Genomic DNA, 22001 nt, shown 5'->3' on the forward strand with positions numbered 1-22001 from the left:
GCACTTCAATTCCCAAGACACCCTTTTGAAATCTGAAATTGTTAATTCTCTTGTAAGCTGCAAAATGGAGAATATGTTCTGACTCTTAGCATTCCAAAATAATGTAAGTAAACCCCAAAACTATGCTACTAGCTGCCTGCATCTAAACTGATTCCGTCAGAGGCTGATTTTGACTACAAACCCTGATTTATATGCTGAAGGGGGTTTTTTTGTTTGTTTTGTTTGTTTTTGGGTTTTGGGGTTTTTTTTGCTTTGTACATAGCTATATTTTCTTGATGTATTTTAGTTCTTAATGTGTTCTTCACGGTTGAATAAGTGATTTCTAGTAAACTTAGCTTTCACAAAAATGTAGTGGAACATGGTGTGTAATATTGGTTAGTGTGTATTAGAGTAATTGAAATGAGATTTCTCAAGCCTCAAATATTTGAATTATCATTTTGCAGACCATTATGCCCTAAGACACTGTAGCAAACCAGGTGGAGAATGGAGTTCATACTTGGAATTAACATTCATATTTAATCTGAAGTTTAGACCATAAATTTATTCCATGTTTAATTTTTAATACATTGGAATAAAAATCAGGGGTTTTAATGGCATCTGCATATTCATATTTCCAAAAGTGTCTTCTCTGGTACAGCAGTCTTCAGTAATCTCACTAGGAAATGTACAACCATCATCGTGCTCATATTGAGAAGCAAAATTAAGAGGAATAGTGTTCACACTCTAAATGCCTGTTTCTTTCTTCCCAGATAAAAATAGGTAGAGGAGAAGTATTTCCTAGATATGTCACTAGGAACTTCTTCTCATGTTAAACTACAACTTTCTTACAACTCCATGTAATTTTAAATACTATTTGCTCTGTACAGTCTGTACTTGTGGGTTCCTTCTAATTTAGTGTTGAGACGCTGTGCCCAATGTAGAGATGGAGAAAAATGGTGTTGGCAGTACTTCTTATGTCTTCCCTACTTCAATTGCACAATCATTTTTGTACTTCAGAAAAAGTCTCTACCAAGAAAAGAGATTTTATAAACCCTTGAATAAAACTACTCTCAGGCTATGTAATCACCTTGAAGCTCACTGAACTGAGTTAACTGAAATCTTAATTCCTGATGGACAAGTTCGTGCCTCTACAAATTTTAGGAAAGTTCTACCTCCTATTGCAGATCTATCTTAGATTGTAAATACAAATCTGGATTTAGATTGTTACTATTTATTGACCGTCTGTTTGGGTCCTTCTAAAAGAACAGTGAGTCTAGTGGATCTCGGGATCTTTATAGTAAGGTGGTCTGCTAGAGGCACTTTCAGATGATAACTTTCTAGTCTCACCATGCATTCCTTTGTATTTTTATCTGTCTTTTTGCCACTTACAGAAGATGGAGAGAGAGAGGAACCTCTGAGAGGAGCTTCCTGTAAGGAGACTTCAGGGAGTTGCCTGTACAAGTCGGGGAATGAGGCCACCTGGCTAATTACAGAGACTATTTTAAGAAGAGTTGTAAGAAGATGCTTTGAGGCACTAAGGAGCTAAGGAAAACTGGCTTTGGCAGTTTCATCTAGGTGTTTGGCCTGAAACTTAGAGGAGCAGTAAGCTCAGATTGAATGTTTAGTAAAGAGAGACTTGAATGCTGAGTACAGTGTTCCCCTCCCAAGAGGGGGAAAGCCTCTGGAGACTTGTCTGGAAGCTTGAAAAATCATTGACTGGAGAACAGGGTAGGTGTAGAAGAGGAGTGTGAAGAAAGCTCACTATGCTACTGAGTGAGAGGTTATCCAAGAGTCTTGGCCAAGAAAAGCCAAGTATTGTCAGCAAATACTGTTTTCCAAGGGAGTTTCCAATGATTGTGCTACAGAGCATCTGGGAAGTATGAATATGCAGAGGCATATGACTTTGATTATTAAACTAGTTTTAGTTTCACAAGATAAATCTAATACAAAAGAGCAACTGTCTGCCTTGAGAACTAGTGACTATTTTGAAAATCAGGTTAGTATATGCAGTCAACAGACAAACACCAAAAAATATTTATTCATTGAATCATAGAATCATTTAGGTTGGAAAAGACCTTTTAAGATCGAGTCCAGCCGTTAACGTGGCATTGCCAAGTCAACTACTAAACCATGTCCCTAAGCACCACATCTACACGTCTTTTAAATACCTCCAGGGATGGGGACTCAGCCGCTCCCTGGGCAGCCTGTTCCAATGCTTGACAACCCTTTCAGTGAAGAAACTTTTCCTAATATCCAATCTAAAACTCTCCTGGTGCAACTTGAGGCCGTTTTCTCTTGTCCTATTGCTTGTGACTTGGCAGAAGACCCCAACACCCACCTTGCTACAGCCTCCTTTCAGGTAGTTGTAGAGAGCAATAAGGTCTCCCCTCAGCCTCCTCTTCTCCAGGCTAAACAACCACAGCTCCCTCAGCCGCTCCTCATAAGACTTGTGCTCCAGACCCTTCACCAGCTTTGTTGCCCTTCTTTGGACACGCTCCAGCACCTCAATGTCCTTCTTGTAGTGAGGGGCCCAAAACTGAACACAGTATTCGAGGTGCGGCCTCACCAGTGCCAAGTACAGGGGGACGATCACTTCCCTGGTCCTGCTGCCCACACTATTTCTGATACAAGGCCGGATGCCATTGGCCCTCTTGGCCACCTGGGCACACTGCTGGCTCATGTTCAGGCGGCTGTCAACCAACACCCCCAGGTCCTTTTCCTCTGGGCAGCTCTCCAGCCACTCCTCCCCCAGCCTGTAGCGTTGCATGGGGTTGTTGTGACCCAAGTGCAGGACCTGGCACTCAGCTTTGTTGAATCTCATACAGTTGGCCCCGGCCCATCGATCCAGCCTGTCCAGGTACCTCTGTAGAGCCTTCCTACTCTCCAGCAGATCAACACTCCTGCCCAACTTAGTGTCATCTGCAGACTTTCTGAGGGTGCGCTCAATCTCCTCATCCAGATCATCGATAAAGATATTAAACAGAGCTGGCCCCAGTACTGAGCCCTGGGGAACACCACCTGTGACCAGCTGCCAACTGGATTTAACTCCATTCACCACAGCTCTTTGGGCCCAGCCATCCAGCCAGGTTTTTATCCAGTGAGGTGTACACCCGTCCAAGCCATGAGCAGCCAGTTTCTCCAGGAGAATGCTGTGGGAAATGGTGTCAATTAATGTAAGAGTTGCTGTAGTATCTTGGTCAAATGATAGGTATTTCGAACTTTTTTTTTTTTTTTACTTGGAAAATCTAGAAACTTTGAATTTGCTGGGTTTTGATGCTTTGTGGTATATCTTTTACTATGATCATAGTTTTTCATAGGTCTTTGTCACTTTTTCAAGATAGGTTTGTTTCATTTGTCAGGTGGCACATGGAGGATTTTCCTTTTCTTCTTTTGTGCAGTATTTTTCTTTTGTTTTTTTCTTACAACTACAAAAGCCCATGGTGGCAAGACGGTAGTGTCTACTGCTTTCTTTCTATTACCCTTGCCAATATTGCAAAGGTCAGGTTTGCAAGGTAATGAAGCTCAAAACCAAACCAGTATCACTTCTGTCCTTGAGCTCGTGTTACCTGTTTACCTACAGTGGCACAGGGGTGGACACCAAGATTACTTTCGAGTGTCTCTTTCTTTAAGTGAGGTTCATTCGCATTCAAGAATGAAATGTTATTGGAATGCATTGCGGATGTTGACAGCATTGCAATAGCAAGAAGACCCAGTCAAACGGTCAAATCTCTGTCTCTGTGTAAATTTTTATTTGTACTGTAACAGTAATAGGGGAGGAAATGAGACAAAATAATAACTGGTAATTAGATGGTTTTCCACAGATGTTTATCTTAATGGCCAGCTTCTCTTCCTACAACACAGTTGATCTGTTGCAAATTTAATGAAAACCTAGAAATTTTGATAAGCTGTGCACCTTTATTGTTCTTCCAGACACATGAACATTTGAATGACTTTATTTACATGTAATTCTGCATGTTAACTGCCGATCGCATGCTGATTTACAGTAAATAAAGGTAAATAGAGGTCACTGAGTTGTGTTTTTATACATCACAGTGGTACTGTTCTTGCATGGTTTTTATCTTGCATGACAATGGAATATGTTTGTATTAGTCTATGTATAACATGTCTTGTGGTTTATGCATGCTGCACTAATCTCTGTGTTAAATCTGTCCCCTCTTTATTCAGAGCATGCTGTCTAGGTCCTTTAATTCCAATTATGCTGCAGTTAGCAGCTTTCACTATGGCAGCTCTAGGGATCTGCATGGCAGCCAGGGTAGTGTTGCCTTGAGTGTTGCAGACGGAAGAGGTTCTGGTGTGCACATTGTTCGAGTGAGTACCTACAGGAGGCTATTGCAATGTATAGAGGGGGAAAGAATAAACTGTGAGAGGTGTCCTTAAATTGACAGAGTTATCCTTTTACATACGGACAATGCTTTCAATAAAAAGAATGTAAATTATGTGCTGGAATTTTTTTATAGGCATTAAATCCAATACTTTGCCTTCACTTCATATGCCTTAAACTTATTGCAAGGCTTTTCAATTTAATGTCATGAAGTTGAGTTTTCTGATTGGCTCTTATAGATGGCTGAACATATATAAGACTGTCTGGTTTCATTGTACATATGTGAACAAGAGATTACCATTCTGAATTTAACCTAGGTTGATAAAGGTTTGAACAAAATCTTATTATGCTTTTGCCTCCCCCAAACAAATTCTGATGATGTAAACTGTACTGTAAGATACTTCAGGCATTCAAGAAAATTAGTATTTCGGTTTGTAAGAAAATGCAAGGAAATTACTCTCTAACTCTGAGCGTCCTGAGTGATGTTATGGTATCCATAGTGAGCAGGATAAAGTCAACAAGACCTCTTTTAACCATATGAATCCCTGAATAGGCAGGCCATAGCATTTGTTGACTTTTCTGATCAGTTTGTTGGTGATCAAAGACACCTCTGCAGTTGCTAGTTTTTGTAACTATCCATCAATATTTTATGGGTGTGGTGTCTTGGCTAGTAAGATTTTCTACATAAACAATGTACTAGTTAATCAAAGAAGATAAAGAATGATAAAGCCCTTAAAATATTTTATTCTGGGCTTCTTATGAGAATTTTTTAGTTTGAGTTATATGAAGACGGTCGTCTTTACTGCTCCATTCTGTTTAAAGCATCCCCAGGCTTCTACTCCCGGAGACCAATGCCAGGATGAAGTATTCATTTCAGGACAGCAGAATTACTCATCTGCCACACTTAGTCTCAAAGATGTTCCTCCGGACAGCATGAAGAAAATAGCTGTGCAGGTAATTATCTACATGACACCATGGATAGGATAATTTTTTTATTATTTGTAAGGATATATTTTTTTATTAATAGTAGAAACATATGTTAGGATAGCAGTTGGAACTTGGGCTTCTTTAAAATGTTAATACCCAGGTGTCGAATGTGGCGTAAATGAAATGGCATCCTCTTTTTGGAAGACAAAATAGTTAACTATATGAAGGGGGAATAGTTCTCATTTTTCTTCAGCAGGGGCTTTGAAAGAAGAAATTTGCAGCAAAAGATGTAATTGCAAGTGGAAATTGGAATATGGCGGATGATTTCAGGAAAGCAATCCGAAGCTGATTAAAGCTTGTAAAGAAAAAACTTGAAATCTGTTGTGATGAAATTGTGATGATAAACTAGAATTTGTAGGATACGTTCTGTATTGGTCTCTAAGTACCATCTATACAGGCAGGACTTACTATAATGAAAGTAAATGGAATATGGAAAATTGTTATGATGCAGCGATTGATTTTACTTTTTATAACTTCAGTAATTTCAGTTGCATTTCTGCAGACATTGGATATGGGGAATTTGCATAGCTGTTGATACATGTTGCCTACGTAAATTTTCTACCTCTGGCAGTGCAACAAAAAATAGTTTTCCTGTCATGCTTTAGGTTTTCAGAAAAGGCAGCAGAAAATAATGTAAATTGAATACATCTGATCTGTAAACAAGCTAAAAATTTATATATACACACATTACCATTTCTCAGAATCACTTTGACATAAAATACTCAACAGAATAGATTCTGATATGTGTCCATTCGCATAGCATCATTAAAGGTTGAAATTTGCACACTTCAGTTATTTATAATATTGAGAGTATTTTAATATCCTTGTATCCTATAACCAATGGGATAATGGTGGCAGGCAGAAAAAAATCTGTAACTCAAGACTGTAGCATTTTTGGAATGTAGGAATCATACAGATGGATTGAGTGACTACTTAGGCTAGCTAAGAGCATGAAGCATACGGGTGAGGAGGGAGAAGGCTGCCCATCTCAACACAGAGCTGCAGAGCTGAACGGTAACTCTGAGGCTTCAGTCAGAAATATTGTCACCTCCAGCATCATTCCTAGTAAAATGGTTTGAATGCACTGTATGTCTTGACAGTTGTATACCTTACTGCTGTTTGCCATCATTATGCCTATCAAATCAGTGACAGATATGTTAACAAAAGAATAACATTTATTGCAAATATTATTACAGTTTTGATATTAAAATCTTGAGCTTGTGTGTGAATTCACGTAGAAGGTTTTCTTGCAAAGTGGGCACCAGAAGATGCTCAGAGAGCTTATAATTTCTGTCTGCTAGCTGCGTGGGATTTTTATTTTGTGTATGATCTACTGGGAATTGTTACAAAAATCTCTGCATTTTATGCAATAAAAGTGCAAACTATAATGATATCAACCAAGTGTCAATACTGTCAGTTGCGCTGCTAGAAAATAATGGTTGGGATAACTCAGTGAAACAAGTGCTAGAAGCAAAGACTGTCTAGTCTATTCTAGTAGATTAGCACTCCAACTAAGTTTTGTTTTTCAGATTTCTTCTCAGGCGGTCAGAGCTGATGACTATAAAGAAAATTGAGTGTAATTGTACATGATCCAGAAGAGTAGTTTTAGTAATGTTCCTAAAATTAAAAGCAGTCAAGTATGAGGAAATATTGAAATAATAAAGGAGGAATTGAGGATCACTGCTTATAAAATGTATGACATGGAGTATTCATATTTTATTCAGATACCTTTGACAAATGGACAGATGTGCCAGCCTCAAAGACCTCAGGCAAACTACAGCCAAGTCCATCATCTCCCTCCTCAATCATCTGTAGCAAGACATCCGTCTAGAGAGCAATTAATTGATTATCTGATGTTGAAAGTTGCCCACCAACCTCCCTATCCCCAGTCCCAGTGTTCTTCTAGACAAAGCCACGAGTTGGCAAAGCAAGAGGTAAGAATAAAATCTTATTTGACAATATGACATCTGTCTGTCTGTGGCAGTGAACTGTTAGATTGTTTTCATTTATTACCATTTCTCTGTAGATGGTGACAGAAATAATAAAGGAATTTATCTTCAGCAGAAGACAGCATTATCTCAGTGCAATTCTACTACTGAAATCACACATTCCTTCTAGTTTTGAGCTCTTTTTACTTTCTGTGTGAACATTTTAAGAGAGAAATGTGGTAGATTTTTAACAGAATGTATCAGAAAGTTACGCTTGCATCTTTTTACTGAGCTAGAAATTTATTTCTCAACTACATTTATTGATCACCAACTCATTATTTATCTACTAACTGAAAAAATACAAAGTCGCAGTACAGCTTAGGGTACTTCACATCTATTCATTGCTATCCAGAATAGTTCAAAAACCTGCAAATGTAGAAAAGTGCATCCATAAACAAAAGCCAGGATAAAAAAACCTGTGAGCATCTGATGCATGCCTGATAATTAACAGTTCTATTTATGATAGACAGATGTGGGTAAGAAATCCTTCTACAATTTAATGGCTCTTTCATTGTGGCAACCTTCTTTCTGCTCTTGGACAGGATGTTTCCTCTGTATTGTTTCGGGTTTTTTTTGAGAAAATACTGAGAACTATGTTTTCCTTCTGTACGAGAATATGAATGTCCACTTCCTGTGTAAAATAAGTTTTCTAGTCAACTATTCTGCCAAGAGAAAGGGGGGAACAGTGTTGGCTACATAGAACTTAGAGTGAAAGTATGAACGAGTTTTGATTTTATTTTTCTTTCTTCTTTTTTCTTTCTTCTTTTTTCTTTCTTCTTTTTTTTTCCTTCTTTTTTCTTTCTTCTTTTTTCTTTCTTCTTTTTTCTTTCTTCTTTTTTCTTTCTTCTTTTTTCTTTCTTCTTTTTTCTTTCTTCTTTTTTCTTTCTTCTTTTTTCTTTCTTCTTTTTTCTTTCTTCTTTTTTCTTTCTTCTTTTTTCTTTCTTCTTTTTTCTTTCTTCTTTTTCTTTCTTTTCTTTCTTTCTTCTTTTTTCTTTCTTCTTTTTCTTTCTTCTTTTTTCTTTCTTCTTTTTTCTTTCTTCTTTTTCTTTCTTTCTTCTTTTTCTTTCTTCTTTTTTTCTTTCTTCTTTTTTCTTTCTTCTTTTTTCTTTCTTCTTTTTTCTTTCTTCTTTTTTCTTTCTTCTTTTTTCTTTCTTCTTTTTTCTTTCTTCTTTTTTCTTTCTTCTTTTCAATTCAGCTAGAGGTAGCAAAGAAATAAGAGGAACAGGTTCTGTCATAGGAATGTGCTTTTTGCTGGGGACATTAAATTCATTTATATAATATCGACATATCTCTGAATGTAAAGCCCACATGAACTATGATTATAATAATACTGTGGAGTAAAACTTGCGTACAATGATACACAATGCTGCTGTTCTGAATTAATACTATGAGATACAATAGTCTCTTAAACTGTGATAAATGGTTTTTTGAGTTTTTTCTTTTTAAAGCTTCTGTTCACTTGAATTCCTTAGTAATAATTTAATTACAGTAATTTTGAGTGCAGATTTTCAGCCAGTTCATCTAACTTTGGTTGTAACTACTTAGATTCGAGTGAGAATTGACAAGGATCCAGAACTTGGATTTAGTATATCAGGAGGAGTTGGTGGTAGAGGAAATCCATTCAGACCTGAAGATGATGTGAGTATTTTACACTAATGCATCTTAAAATCATTCTGATTAATAATGTTTCTACTGTTTAGCAAAGCAGGGGGAGGGGGGAAGTATGTATATTCCCCAAACCATTAAACTCCAGGACTGGAGGGGAGAAAACTGGGGACAAATGATGTGGAAAATCAAGGTGGTAGGTGACCACAGTGGTCACGTGACAACACAGAGGCTTATTCTAGCTAAGGGGTTCTTGCACAGTTGCAGTTATCAGTCAACAGGTTTGAGATAGTGAATTACAGAGTTTACAATTAGGAAGCCTCTTAAAAGAGAACATGATTTAGCCTACAGCCTTATTTCTGGTGGTTGATAATTCATCTTGACATACACATCTGTCAAATTAAACAAAGGCAGATCAGAATTTGCCCTTCAGTACTTCTTTAAAGGCAGTTCTCCTGGATTTAACATCAGAAAAGGAAGACAGTCACAAAAGCCAGTAGTCCTGTAGAATACTATTGCATTCTTTTCTACTTAGGATGGAAAATTGAAATAATGTTTTGAATTACATCTGTTTCATGCTACCCTACTATTCATGAAATAAGTTGTCAAAAATGTTTTCCACCTCTGTTTTTCAAGGGTATATTTGTAACCAGAGTGCAACCAGAAGGACCAGCATCTAAACTGTTGCAGCCTGGAGATAAAATAATTCAGGTACTGTGGTCATCTAATTAACTAGCCTGTGTAATATACCAGTTCATTTTTAGTTTGCACCTTTTTCTAAGAGCAGAGTCTTTAATTTTTTAGATAGATTGCCAGTATCTTTTCCAGAAGCATTCTTATATTCTGGGACGATGCTTTTTATTTTCATCACCTAACATCCATCCCTGGAGGTATTTAAAAGACAGGTAGACATGGTGCTTGAGGACATGGTTTAGTGGTGGACTTGGCAGTGATAGGTTAACAGTTGGACTCAATGATCCTAAGGGTCTTTTCCAACCTTGGTGATTCTGTGATTCTACAATTCTATGATTCGGATAGGCGATACAGGCTGAAGCATTAATCAGCTGGATCTTTTCTTTAAACTCTGAACATTTTTCACACTTTTAAAGACAAAAATACAGTCCTAATGTTGTCATTCAAGATGGCACGTGAGCATTTCATTAGCCTTTTCTATCATTCAGTTATTTAACTTGTGGTCATTCATATGCAATGTTCTGAATGATGTGTTGCCTGAGCATCAGCAGTTGCCCCTCACAATGCCTCTCCCTAGTTGCACCTTGCTGTTCCATCCCCCTCCCTCCTGCAGTTCCTGCCAGTCTCTGCTGCCTCTTCCCCAGCTGACAGGCTGGACATGCACAAGCGCTGGCAGAAGCTGCCTCTTGGCTGGCTGATACCTGTCTGGTCACAGCATGTACCTCCTGGCTGCCCCATCTGCTGCAGGCGAGCCAAGCAGGTTATTTTAGGAGCCATGGCTTCTGGGCTGCAGCTGTGCAGTTCTTTCTGTAGGAAGTTGGTACCTTTCAGGCCTCTTCTGTGTCGTTTTTGTTTGAAGTTGTCTAATGAGTTCATAAGCTATTTGGGGAGAAGTGAAGGAAATGGGCAAGGGGATTATATAAGCCTTACTTTGTTAGGGAAATGGGCTAATAGGACATTTGACTAGTGCTGTAGCCACCCTTAAAGTTGCAGAGCTTGTTAAAAATTATTAATTATTCACCACATTACTGGTTTCAGAATGTTGATAGAGTTGACTCTGCTCCATTACAGTTTTCTAAAAAAAAAAAACAAAAACAAAAACAAAAAATAAAAAGCCAACAAAACACCCACTAGTATCTCAATTAAACCACAACATTGTGTGAACAGTTTTCTAAAACAAAGCCAAACTGAAAACACAGCCCAATCCTTCAAATGAAAGATAAAGCCAAAAGGCACACAAGAAAACTAAACTGAGATCAAGTTGTTCCAACTAAAAGATGACTTGGTTTTGAGCATGGTAAATAATTCAGTACTTTTTCTTCCTCATTGGGACGAGAAAGGTCCTAGTTCTTTTACTGATGTAGATGACTTTAAGCGATGGCAGTAACCCTCCAACACACCATACAGGAACCAGAAGCATGTTAAACCTTTGAAAATACTGGTAGCGTATTTGTTACTTAATTATAGAGTGGAACGTGTGTGAAAAGTGACTTTTGTTTCAATGGTTTATTCCTGTCTTTATGGAATTTCATTTGTCTGCGTGACATTTATAATGAAGTTTCCTTTTGTCATGTTGGCACTGCTTGGGTTTTGCGTTTTGTTTAATGAGGAATTTATAGTTTGAAAAAGAGCTGAAGGAGAAGTTGCATTTGCATGCTTAGACAATTACAGGCTGTTTCATTTCTCATAACTAAGAATATTTTTTTGTGTAACAGCACACTCTTTATACCCGTGATAATCCCAGTGATGATGTAATGACAGTCCTACTCTGTCTTGTTGGTGCTTAGCTAACTTCTGCAGTTTTTGACTGAACATCATCTCTCCCAAAATGACTTTGCTGTGCTTGATTTTTGCAACATTCTCTGTAAAACAGGCGTTAGGCGTGCATATTATAATGCATGTCTAATACCTATGTCTCAAAAATATTCTATGTGACCAGTGACTAGATAATTGCATGTAAGTCTTAAGATACTGTTGTATATTAGGTTAGGGCTAGGACATTCTGTACAGATGATGATTTGGAAGGGTTATTGCCACTTTTGCTCTCTGAACAGTCTATACGTAAATTTTTCTCTGCCAACCTAGACAGATTTAAAAACCATTGCCTTTACAACAAAGGATTCAGCTGGTAGCAACAGCAAGTGTTTGGTGATGGGATAAGGAACTGCAGCTCCAAAATGGCACAGCTAAGGTGCAGACCGCATGACCAGTTTTCTTTGTCACCACATAAGGGGCAGTAGCTCAGGGAGAAAGGTGGGATGCACAGATGGAACCAATTACAGTTTAAACTGGATGAATCTGTCATTCTGCAAGATTTTACCACCCAGACTGAACATGAATTTGCAGTAGTACGCCCTGAGAAGTTGAACCATAGCCATGTTTTCCTGTCTTTGTAGGCCACTTGGGCCTGCCTGTGTTTGCTAAGCCAAACCTGTCCCCAGAATGACAATGTTGTTTAGAGTCATAGGAAGATTCAAACCAGGGGTGACCTCAAGAGGTCTTGCACCCTAAAATGGCTCCCAATGCCATTAATGTTTTTTGTTAAAGGCTTCAATAGTTTTAATTTGTCAAAAATACCATTTCTAATATTCTGATATTTAAACTGGGATGTATAATTTGTACTGCATTTCATTTTTTTTTTGGTGTCGCTGTATTAAGGCTGATGAATTAGATGTCTGATGTTAATGGTTTAAAGTTCAGTTCTTTTGGTTATTGGCAATACCTTTGGGGCAAAATTCTTCCAAGGCTAACACAGTAATTTAATTTCTTGTAGCATACAGGTACATGTTCAACTCACATGAACAGTGTAATCTGCAAATCTGCAGTGTTTTATTGTCTGCATTCATATAGAATTTTGTTATTTTAAATGTAAAAGCTGAAATAAACTAATATGAAATATGAGACGTGTTTCTCTAACATGGCATATGAGACTGTAACTTTCAATATTAAATATTTCTTTTTAGGCTAATGGCTACAGCTTCATCAATATTGATCATGGCCAAGCAGTATCTTTGCTAAAGACTTTTCAGAATGCAGTGGAACTCATCATTGTGCGAGAAGTATCTTCATAAATACTGTGGATTGGGGAAAAAAAGCCAGCAGGATTCATTGAAGGACTTGTGGGAAACTGAATATTTTGCCTATTTTTATATATGAAAGGAACTTGAAAAGAATTATGATCAAAATTTGTACAGGAAATACTGAACTTGTGGTTAAAGGGGGAAAAACCACTGTATAGAACGTACAGAAAATCATTTTGGAAATGCATATGGTGAATAAACTTGTTTTTAAGCATTATAGCAATCTAAGGATCACTCCTCCAAGAACAAACCTGTGTTGCTTTTTTGTACGCATGGTAGGTTTATTTTTGGATAATTCATACACATTACTAAACTTTGTGCAAGGTTTTGCGAAGCCTCGGTTGTAGCCAATGGACAGATGGCAGGGCTGTCTGTCCTGTAGCTGTTTATTGCCTTTATTTTTATTCACCAGATATTAATGTGTTATGCTGAAACCACTTCTGTAGATAAGACAGGAGATACGAAATGTTGGCTTTGCTATGTGCACATTGTATAGATGAATGGGTAGATGGAAGGTGGTGTTGGTTGGACAGAATAAAGGTCAGGTGAAACAACTATCTGCTATCTAAATCTGGAATCAGTAAAGAAGGAAAAGTGTTTAGTTCTGGAGTGTACGTCTACCAATAGAAAATGCAATAAAAGCTTACAGTGTTTTTTAGGAAGACTGTAACTACAAATTTGTGATATTCTACAGGATTTGTTCTTAATGTAGTCATTGAATATTCATTTGCCACATGTGATTCATGTTTAGTTGGGTTTTCTTGCATACATAATTCTTTCAGCTGTACTGTGGAAATGTGCCCAGAGGTTTTTCTCTGCTGTGGAAATCCCCAATTTTGAACAAATGGTGATACTTTTATCTTTATGAAAAGTATTCCATTTTAACCTTATATATTTTAAAAATGAAACTGAAATGGCCAGTTTTTAAGGTTGTTGCCTGTAATATATATTTAAACACACACAGAGTAAATGATGCAGGAAGGGTTATGAAAGACATCTTGATTTTTGTTTGGCCTTTGCATTGCCTTGTTCAAAAAGGAAACCATACGCATGGAGCTAGGTAACCAAAGCAAGTTTGTGAAACTTTGAACAGTGATGGAGAATTGCTGTGGTGAGATGGAGAGCAAAGGGAGGGTGTACTTAAAACCCACCAGTTCGTAATGATGTTTCTTAAAGGGCTGTTCCTACAGGTAACATTAAATGTGAACTAGACACTTCAGAGTCATTAAAGGGTTTCTAACTATATTAATGTAATAGTGATTTACCACAGGCTGCCTTTGTTCCTTATTACTGTATAAAATATTCAATTATGTTTCTATTAATTTTGTTTACCAGAAACATTAACTTTATTTTTCTTTCTCCTTTGTAATTGAATAGAGACTGCATAATCTGCAGTGATAATTAATACACGGTTGTTATGGACCAGGGAAAAGTGCCATAGAAGACCAATAACTGTTTTCAGTCAGGGCTAATGATTAGCCTGTCATTGGAGCAATATTCAGTTATTGTAGTTCATTTTTAATTACATATAAGTTGGTAGTTTGAGACAGGTATAAGTTGCTTTTTTCAACCCATGTGTACAAAAGTAAATGCTTTTAATAAAGCTAGCAAAACCACCAGCCTCCTTTAGTTTTGGACAATGAGGTCGAAGAGAGAGGAATTATACATAGCTAGTGGTAATAAGCAGGCAGTACTTTTTAAATAAGTGAACTCCAATATTATTGCACTTCTTTCAAAGATGTTAACTATTGCTTATTGTACTGTGTATAGTTCTAATAATTTTAATTGAAACCCTTTAACACTTTGTATATTTTAATTCTTTTTAGTTGATTTTCAGTAATATTTACATAGAAAATGATTTTTTTGATATATTAGAAGAAATGTGCTGTATTTTGATAAAATCCACTTATTTCTGTGTGCTGTTAATCTTCGAAGAAAAAAATGAGAAACATAGCTATATAATGGCAGGCTTCAGTGTTCCCCTTCAAAGATGTGTTTTGTTGTTGTTTAGTTTCTATTTTTTTATTGAAAATGCAAAATGTTCACATCGCATGTTCATTACTTTTAAACATGTTATTTTTATCACACACTGCCTTTTAAAGGGAATGCATACAGCCAAGTCCTAAATTATCTTGGTCTTCTACATAACCTGTATGTATCTTTGGGAAGGGAAAAGTCCAAAAAGCAGAACTGATTCTTTACTGATCTTGGACTGACTTTGTATACATTTTTGTAGTACATTTAAATATATCACTGAGGTATTATACTGTATTGTATTTTGCTTTAATGGTAACAGAAGTTTTACGTGTTGTTGTGTCACTTAATTTTCAGATTTACATATCACAGGAAAACCCTACCAAAAACTGTTTGGTTGTGGTAGAAGTAAAGTTTTATAGCAAGAAGTTTAGTACTTCTTGTGGAAATACTTGGCCAAAGCTTGTCTTCAGTAAATTAGCAAATTAACCATCTAATAAAACATGGATTATACTGATTTTACTTAGTAAATGTTGGAGTTTTCAGTGGATTGAAATGTGTTTGTTCCTTCAGTGTCTGTGTGTAAAGGTAAACACATGTCAAACTAGATGATTTTGCAGAGTGGGAGAAAGATGTCTCCTGAACTAGTCCAGCCAGGATTCAGCAGGAGGAGAGACAATATTGGCATTTTTCATTTTGAATGCATCTTAAACTACATTTTGAATAGAATAAAATCCATCAGCAGCCTAAGTTACTCAGCATGGCAATGAGTTGATGCAAACTCTGTTAATTCTTTTTATTCTTAATAGTTCATTAAAGAATCAGTTCAACTGATGTAATGAAAAGATGACGTCTCCCACGTATTTATTATGTAAATATTTTTTTAGGTTCTTTTTTGGACTGGAATTAAAAAAAATGTATATATACTTGAAAGCATTCTATGAACACAAACATAGCAATAAACAACACACAGAATCAAACCTTTATGATTATTTTGGTTTTGTTTAGAAATATTCTCTTGTCAACAGCTATGAAATGTTTTTATTGATCAGCATTTATTCAACATTCCAAATTTTTGTATATAATTAGACTCTTTCTGAGGTAACACATGGAGAATAGATAATAAACTAATGCTCTTTAAAGCTGTGTGTAATTGACTTATTTAAGTTCTAGGAAATTCTCCATAACGCCATTTTATTCTTCTATAGTTTCTGTAGACCTTTGAAGTCTTACCAGTATACGCTAGTAAAGTCTTACTGTGTTCCTGGCTCTGTGCATCTCAGTGCACCGGGGTCTGCTCTAGGCGATTTCCTTGCAAGATTGGGTTGTTCACAATAAAGACATACTTTTGAGAATAACCCAGTCTTGCAGTGAAATCAGCTAGGGCAGCCAGTGGCTTCTCTCCTAAAGAGGTGAGTGGTCTTTATTTGATGTGAACTAAGTAGTTTCAATAGCAGAGCAGGGTGACTAAGTCAAGGAGCAGGGTTAAAATTGAGAGTGTCTTGAGAGTGCTCTGGTGAGAGGTACAAGGGTTATGTGGTAAAGAAAGTGAAGAGCTAGGCACAGAATTTCATAGGAGAAGTAAATGCAGGTTTACATCCAGTTTTCTTGGAAACCACCTGGCAATGTAGTAACACAAACTGTTTAGTCTTTTTTCCTTGTATATGTGTATCTGGCATATCAGTATCACTCACTACTTGACTTCCTACTTCCTCTACAGAGAAAACTGATTCTAACCGTTACAGGTTACGGCCCTGATGACCCTGGAGTATTGGGCCCCTCCTTATTTAAGGTTTTCTGTATCTGCTCCCTACTTGGACTTTGGAATTTTTTTCCACCTTCATTTTTTTTCCTTGTGAGCTCTCTTTTTGAAGACCTTTTTGTTGTCTTTTCTGCCTTTTATGCCTCAGACTTCAAATTTGTTCTTTCCTATTTCACAGGTATTATTTGTTAAGTAAGCCTCATTCCTGTGCAACTGAGCCTTTGGTCTCCTACTTTATTTCATAACTCAACAGTTTACTTTTTCATCAGGCACCTGAGAATGCTGGGTCCAGCTTGTGCTTTTTTGACTGGAGGCACTTTGTCAAAGAGAGAGTGTATATCTGGTGTGTTATTTCTATTGCCTTTGATTAAGTTCAATTTTGGAATGTGTCCAAAAGATTCTGTTGCAGAAACTGGGGTTCCACTACACCAAACGTCACAACTACACTACAAAATTGCCCCTGTCAAGTTGCTGTTACATGAAAAACGGAAGTAGCCAAGCTAAGAGAAGTGAAAATTTCTATTTAAGATCATACACTGGTCAACTGAAGTCAGCAGAAAAAAACTCGGACCTAATGGCTGTCAGTTCAATGCCTTGCTTAGGCAATATGCTACCTATGGTCCTGCAGCATTGGTGAATTCTTGGCTGAAGTGTATAAAATATGGCTAGAAATTGCTTATTTGCTATCGTGTCTGAATCCATCTTGGCCAGTTTTATGTGATTCTGTGATTTCTCACAGTCTGTATAATTGGAGCCATATTTTGTCATGAACAAGGACACGATTTCACTGAGTTTTCCCTGTGGCATGTGTTAGAAAACAAAACAAAAAGATCAAACAACAGAAGAAACATCTTTCTCAAAATCTCCCTTTGTTCAATTTTTGCTACTCCATTGGGTATAGCTGATTTTAGGAAACTTTTTTCAACTTACAGTGTCAAATAACTTTTGCTCTTCTGCCATCAAGAATTATCTTTCCCAGAGGGCCACCTGAATAAGTAAATTTAAGAAGTTTTTGAGTGCCTCAGATTAGATCACATGTTCTGAATGGTCTTACATGGAAAACTAAAGAAGTACTAGAGCACTCTGTGTAGGTTTTTGTATTACATATAATATATAATATGTTACCAAATAATGCTGGCCCCAAGTGCTCTGTGCCATCGGAGAATCTCAGATCACACGAGTACTCTATTTCTGGGATTTTCAGGGGCTTTTTGGTGTTTTTTCACTCTTCCCGAGAGGATAAACCTGTAAGTTTCTAAACTGCCTTCAGCACAAGACAAAAAACCAACTCTTACTTTGAACAACTGGCTAATTGCAAATGAAGGTCAAGTTCTGCCTTGCAGCGTGGATTTGAAAGTACACATCCATAAAGAAAACCTTATCTTAAGCCACAGCAGGTGATTTTGGAAAAACTGGGTTTGTCTTTACTCCCTCCACAGAATTGTACCTTAAGTGACATCTTGTATATTCTCACTCCATGTGAGAAATTTTAAGAGTATGTTCACATTTGTCAGGAATAAATGAACCTAATGTTCTGTTCCACTAAAGCACTGATGCATATTTAGCACAGCAGAGGTCATTTAGGTAGTTCTTGCTTAGCCCATATAACGGTGATGGGTGTTTAGGAACTTATAGTTTTATACTTGAACTGACAGTTGCTAAATGTTACTGTTTCACTAAGCAGAATGATCTCCGATGTACAGAAGTATTACTGCAACCAGCTGACAGAAGCATTATGTATCTATGAGGCAGTTGCTTCTAGGCTTGGGAACCCAATGTTTTTAATTCATGTTGTTATTCAAGCTCAACAAGTAAGCAATAAAATACCTGATTTAATTTTCTGTGACATGACTTCGTCTAATTCTTCTTGCAATTACGAAGATTATGAAGACTAAAGAAAATTACTGATGACTGTTGGCAGGGAGAGGAAGCTTTTATAATGATGAGCTAAGAAAAAAAGCCACTGGAAACTGATAAAAATCAATTTCATATCACATTTCACATCATATCGCTGTCTTTGTAGTTTATTTTTCTTTAAGAAATAAAGCTTTCTACAGCTATCCATGCTATTCATTCAGTAGCTGGGGCTTTCAGGTAACCCAGGGGAGGTGCATACAGTTTCTGCACAAATGTATGTTCCAAGAGTGAAAGTATTTTTAATTTCTAGACTTGACACATTTTTGAAAGTGATGTCTGGAGATGATATGATTACTTAACTATGTGAATCTTAAGAGTTCCTACATCCCCATCACCACTTAGTGAGGTGGATCCTATCTCTCCAAGCAGGGATTCGTCCTCAGGGAGGCTTGGATGGTGACAGAACCAAAACTCTGTTGCTGACCCCAGCTCTGCACACAGCTGTTGATGCTCAGTACCAGTCCCCTCCTCCTCACGCCCCCTCCCCTCACGAGCAGGACTGAGGAGGAAGGCACCTGGGACCCCACCGCCTGACAGATCCTCTCCTGGTCTCCTCTCTCCCTGGCGGCATCGCTGGTGCCCACATGGGAGCGCGGCAGGGGGTCACAGTCAGAGGGCTGGATGAGCTTTGGCAGTTTCTTCACGACATCCTGGATCTGGGTCCCCAGCACACAGCACACTTCTGTAGCCAGTGGGTCAGGTCAGCAGGTGGGTGCCCCTGTGCCCCGCAGCAGGGAGCTGCCCACCGCATCGCTCACTGCTTCCTCTGGGAGGTCTGGCATGGCTGAGGGTCAGCTCTTCCTCAGCTCTGAGGGCGGTGAACTGCAGGTGGAGCAGGAGCCTTACAGGTGGTGCTGGAAGACAACAGCTTCCCACTGTTGCCTTCCACTGATTTTCCACTTGCAGTTCTGCTAGTGACGGAGTCTGCCCAGGTCTGCACTGCGGTGCGGGTCCAGGGCTCTTGAAGCTGTAGGGTCTCTGAGGAGATCCTGTCTCTCTCCAATGCTGTGCAGCCTCCTGACTGCCATAACTCCTCTGCTTGGCAGTACAGCTCTCCAACAGCAGCGCACTCCTGCAGGAAAGGTCCCCGGAGAGGCCCCAGGCCCTCCCTCTGATCCACCAGGCTCTGCCACAGGCCTCACCCTAGCCCTGGCTAAAAGAGTGGCAGCGTCACCCCCCTGAAGCAGGGGCAGCTGCAACAAAGGCTCCAGGCACCCAGTGTCCAGGGCTGCTGGCCACGCTGGCTAAAAGTTGCCAGAGCTTCCCCATGCCCACAGCCCTGTGGCTCCCCGTGCCTCGTACCTGGCAGCAGCAGGCACCCTCAGGTTTCTCAGAGAGTTCCCAGGAGTCCCCCTCTCCTACCACTTTCTAAGAGCCTCGTTTCAGGGACAGCATCGCCCCTCCTCGCAGCCCAGCCCCGCTCCTCTGTCGCACTCCCCAATTTCCAGTTCTCTGCCATCTTGTCTGTGCTTTTCCTGATACTGTCTGCAAGAACATGACTTTATTTCCATACTGCAATTTGAAATACTGCTTTCTATTAAGGATAAGAATTAAGTATAGAAAAAGAAGCAGCTATTTGGCCTAAAGGAAGAGAAAACATGAAATAAGCATTACAACCTACATATTTTAGACTACATCAGAAATACCCTGCAGAGGATTTTGTGCATTTCAAAAGTAGGTTGCAATTATTCCACTTGAGGGAAAAATCTGCTTAGTAGCTATGGGCAAATGTTACGGAGCTGTGAAAGATGCAGTTAAGCACCATACAAGATGTAACTTGTAGTGGCTGAGTGCGGACACTTTCAGCCACCCACACTCATACGAACACCACAGTAAAAGTTTTAGAGATGTAATAAGAAGGGGTGAGGGAACAAGGATTGTGTGACTGGGCTGGCAAGGTTCCCGAGACGGCTGAGAACAGCTCCCCGTGAAAGGTCACCTTGCTGAAATGACATAGCTTTTCTGTATGGCCCAGACTTTTGAGCATCAGGAATTTAATTTCTGGTTACAGTAGTCTGCAACATCTATTTTTGCAGCTGCATCACACAAAGGGGAATACGGCTCTGCACTGCATACATTTCATGAGGCATGGTTGGACACTGCAAAATTGATGAACTGTTTGTGTTTCAGTATTGTTCAAATTAATGAAAAAACTGCGACGGAATATTCACTCGTTTGCCAGACGTGAAAATATTGATTTGGACAAACTTCTCAAGGAGTGTCTCATAATAGAGAAACTGGTAGCAGATGAACCAGATGCTCTACAGAGAAATTCTCATTCAGTTCCTAATGTTGATGATTTGTGAAGGAAACTTTGGAGAAAAACAAACAACAAACCAACAAAAAGGGGGAAAAGCTTTCTATTGAACTGTAAGTATGCACTGGCAAAATGCATGATTTGAAAGTATTGTGCCAAGGCTCCTGACATCGTAACTTTTTAGCATATTTGATTGATTTTTGTCTGCAACAGCTTCCACTCACAACAGAATAATCAACAACCGTTTTTGAATATGGAGAAGGTATTTTTGCTGAGAATGTTTCTGCAAGAAGTACTTCAGTTGAAAGCCATGGTTCCTCTACTGAGAAAGTGAGGTTTACTAATAAATATTGAAATAGATTTTAACAGCTGGTTAGCTGACATGATACTAAGTCCTGGGGAACATGAAATAATCACGTAAAATTGTCTGATTTGCTCACTATGAGAAATGACTGATGAGGTTGAAGTTGATGCAAGGGTTAGAAACCATCCTGAAAAGCCTCCAAACAGATAAAACCTCCAAGCAATTTTTTTTCTGCTGCATTTTGATTAAAAAAGCTATGAAAATACACTTGGTGATTTGAATAATGGGACAGACTCTGCAGTAAATGACGTGGTGGGTTTTTAATTGTAGATTGTAATTATTCTATTACAGCATTAATCATGATGTGCTTATATTTTAAGACATCTTAAGATACCAAAACATCTTAAGATTCCAAAAAGAATTTCCAGCATTAGTACTTACTGAACTCGATTTGGTTTGCAATGTCTATTTTATACCACTTTCAAATAAATGTTATAAATAAAATGTTAATGTTTATTTGCACTGAGTTATACTCCGGTATGTTTTCAAACTTCACAGTTATAAAGATTTTTCCTTTTATTGTCAGTGGAAGCCTATATTCTGATGCCATGAAAGGAAGCTGGGAACTAGAACTACTGGCAAAGGGTGACTGTGCCCAGACCTCCTCATCTTGTAATGCAGCACGACACACATGATTAGATTTTTAAGTGTGCAAATTACCATTATTCATATTTTTTTCTGTGTCTCAGATAAGAAGAATTTGGTTGACTCATATGAGCAAAACTGATATTATTTTTCCAACTTAAGGCAAAAGAAATATTCTTTGAAAGTCAGCATGCAAGAGCAAATTAAAGCAACCACCTTAGCTGCGACAATACCTGGATTATTGTCCTTCAAAACAATATCCCGAAACTAAAAACGCACTACTATTGTGATTTTTTCAGTCCCAGGTGATATTAGCCAGCTGAAGATGACACTCCATGAAGTCCAGTTTACCAAACCAATACATATGATGACAGTAATTCAACTATTGCACAAAACAAAAAAAGGAAATTTCATATCTAATGGGTAGACTGGAACTGTGTTTGCGTTCCAGAGTCAAGCACTAAAATT

General features: G+C 38.2%; 1 protein-coding gene across 21 annotated transcripts in view; it reads left to right on the forward strand.

The window, feature by feature from the left end:
- The window catches only part of ERBIN (erbb2 interacting protein), a 124740-nt gene extending 109338 nt beyond the window's left edge, over positions 1-15402 (forward strand). For 18 of the 21 annotated variants that reach the window (XM_087759876.1, XM_087759880.1, XM_087759878.1 and 15 more), the window contains 6 exons: positions 4165-4308; positions 5144-5275; positions 7033-7242; positions 8842-8934; positions 9538-9612; positions 12558-15402. In XM_087759876.1, coding sequence (XP_087616002.1) covers positions 4165-4308; positions 5144-5275; positions 7033-7242; positions 8842-8934; positions 9538-9612; positions 12558-12665 — 762 coding nt within the window. In that variant the 3' untranslated portion in view covers positions 12666-15402. Of the gene's footprint in view, positions 1-1370; positions 3153-4164; positions 4309-5143; positions 5276-7032; positions 7243-8841; positions 8935-9537; positions 9613-12557 lie in introns of those variants that run through there. The other 3 variants (XM_087759885.1, XM_087759887.1, XR_015705249.1) reach the window with 2 other exon arrangements.
- The last annotated feature ends 6599 nt before the right edge of the window (positions 15403-22001 follow it).

Source organism: Nipponia nippon, unplaced genomic scaffold (assembly GCF_047370975.1).
Source record: "Nipponia nippon isolate SJK-2023a ecotype South Korea unplaced genomic scaffold, ASM4737097v1 scaffold_20, whole genome shotgun sequence".
Taxonomy (NCBI): domain Eukaryota; kingdom Metazoa; phylum Chordata; class Aves; order Pelecaniformes; family Threskiornithidae; genus Nipponia; species Nipponia nippon.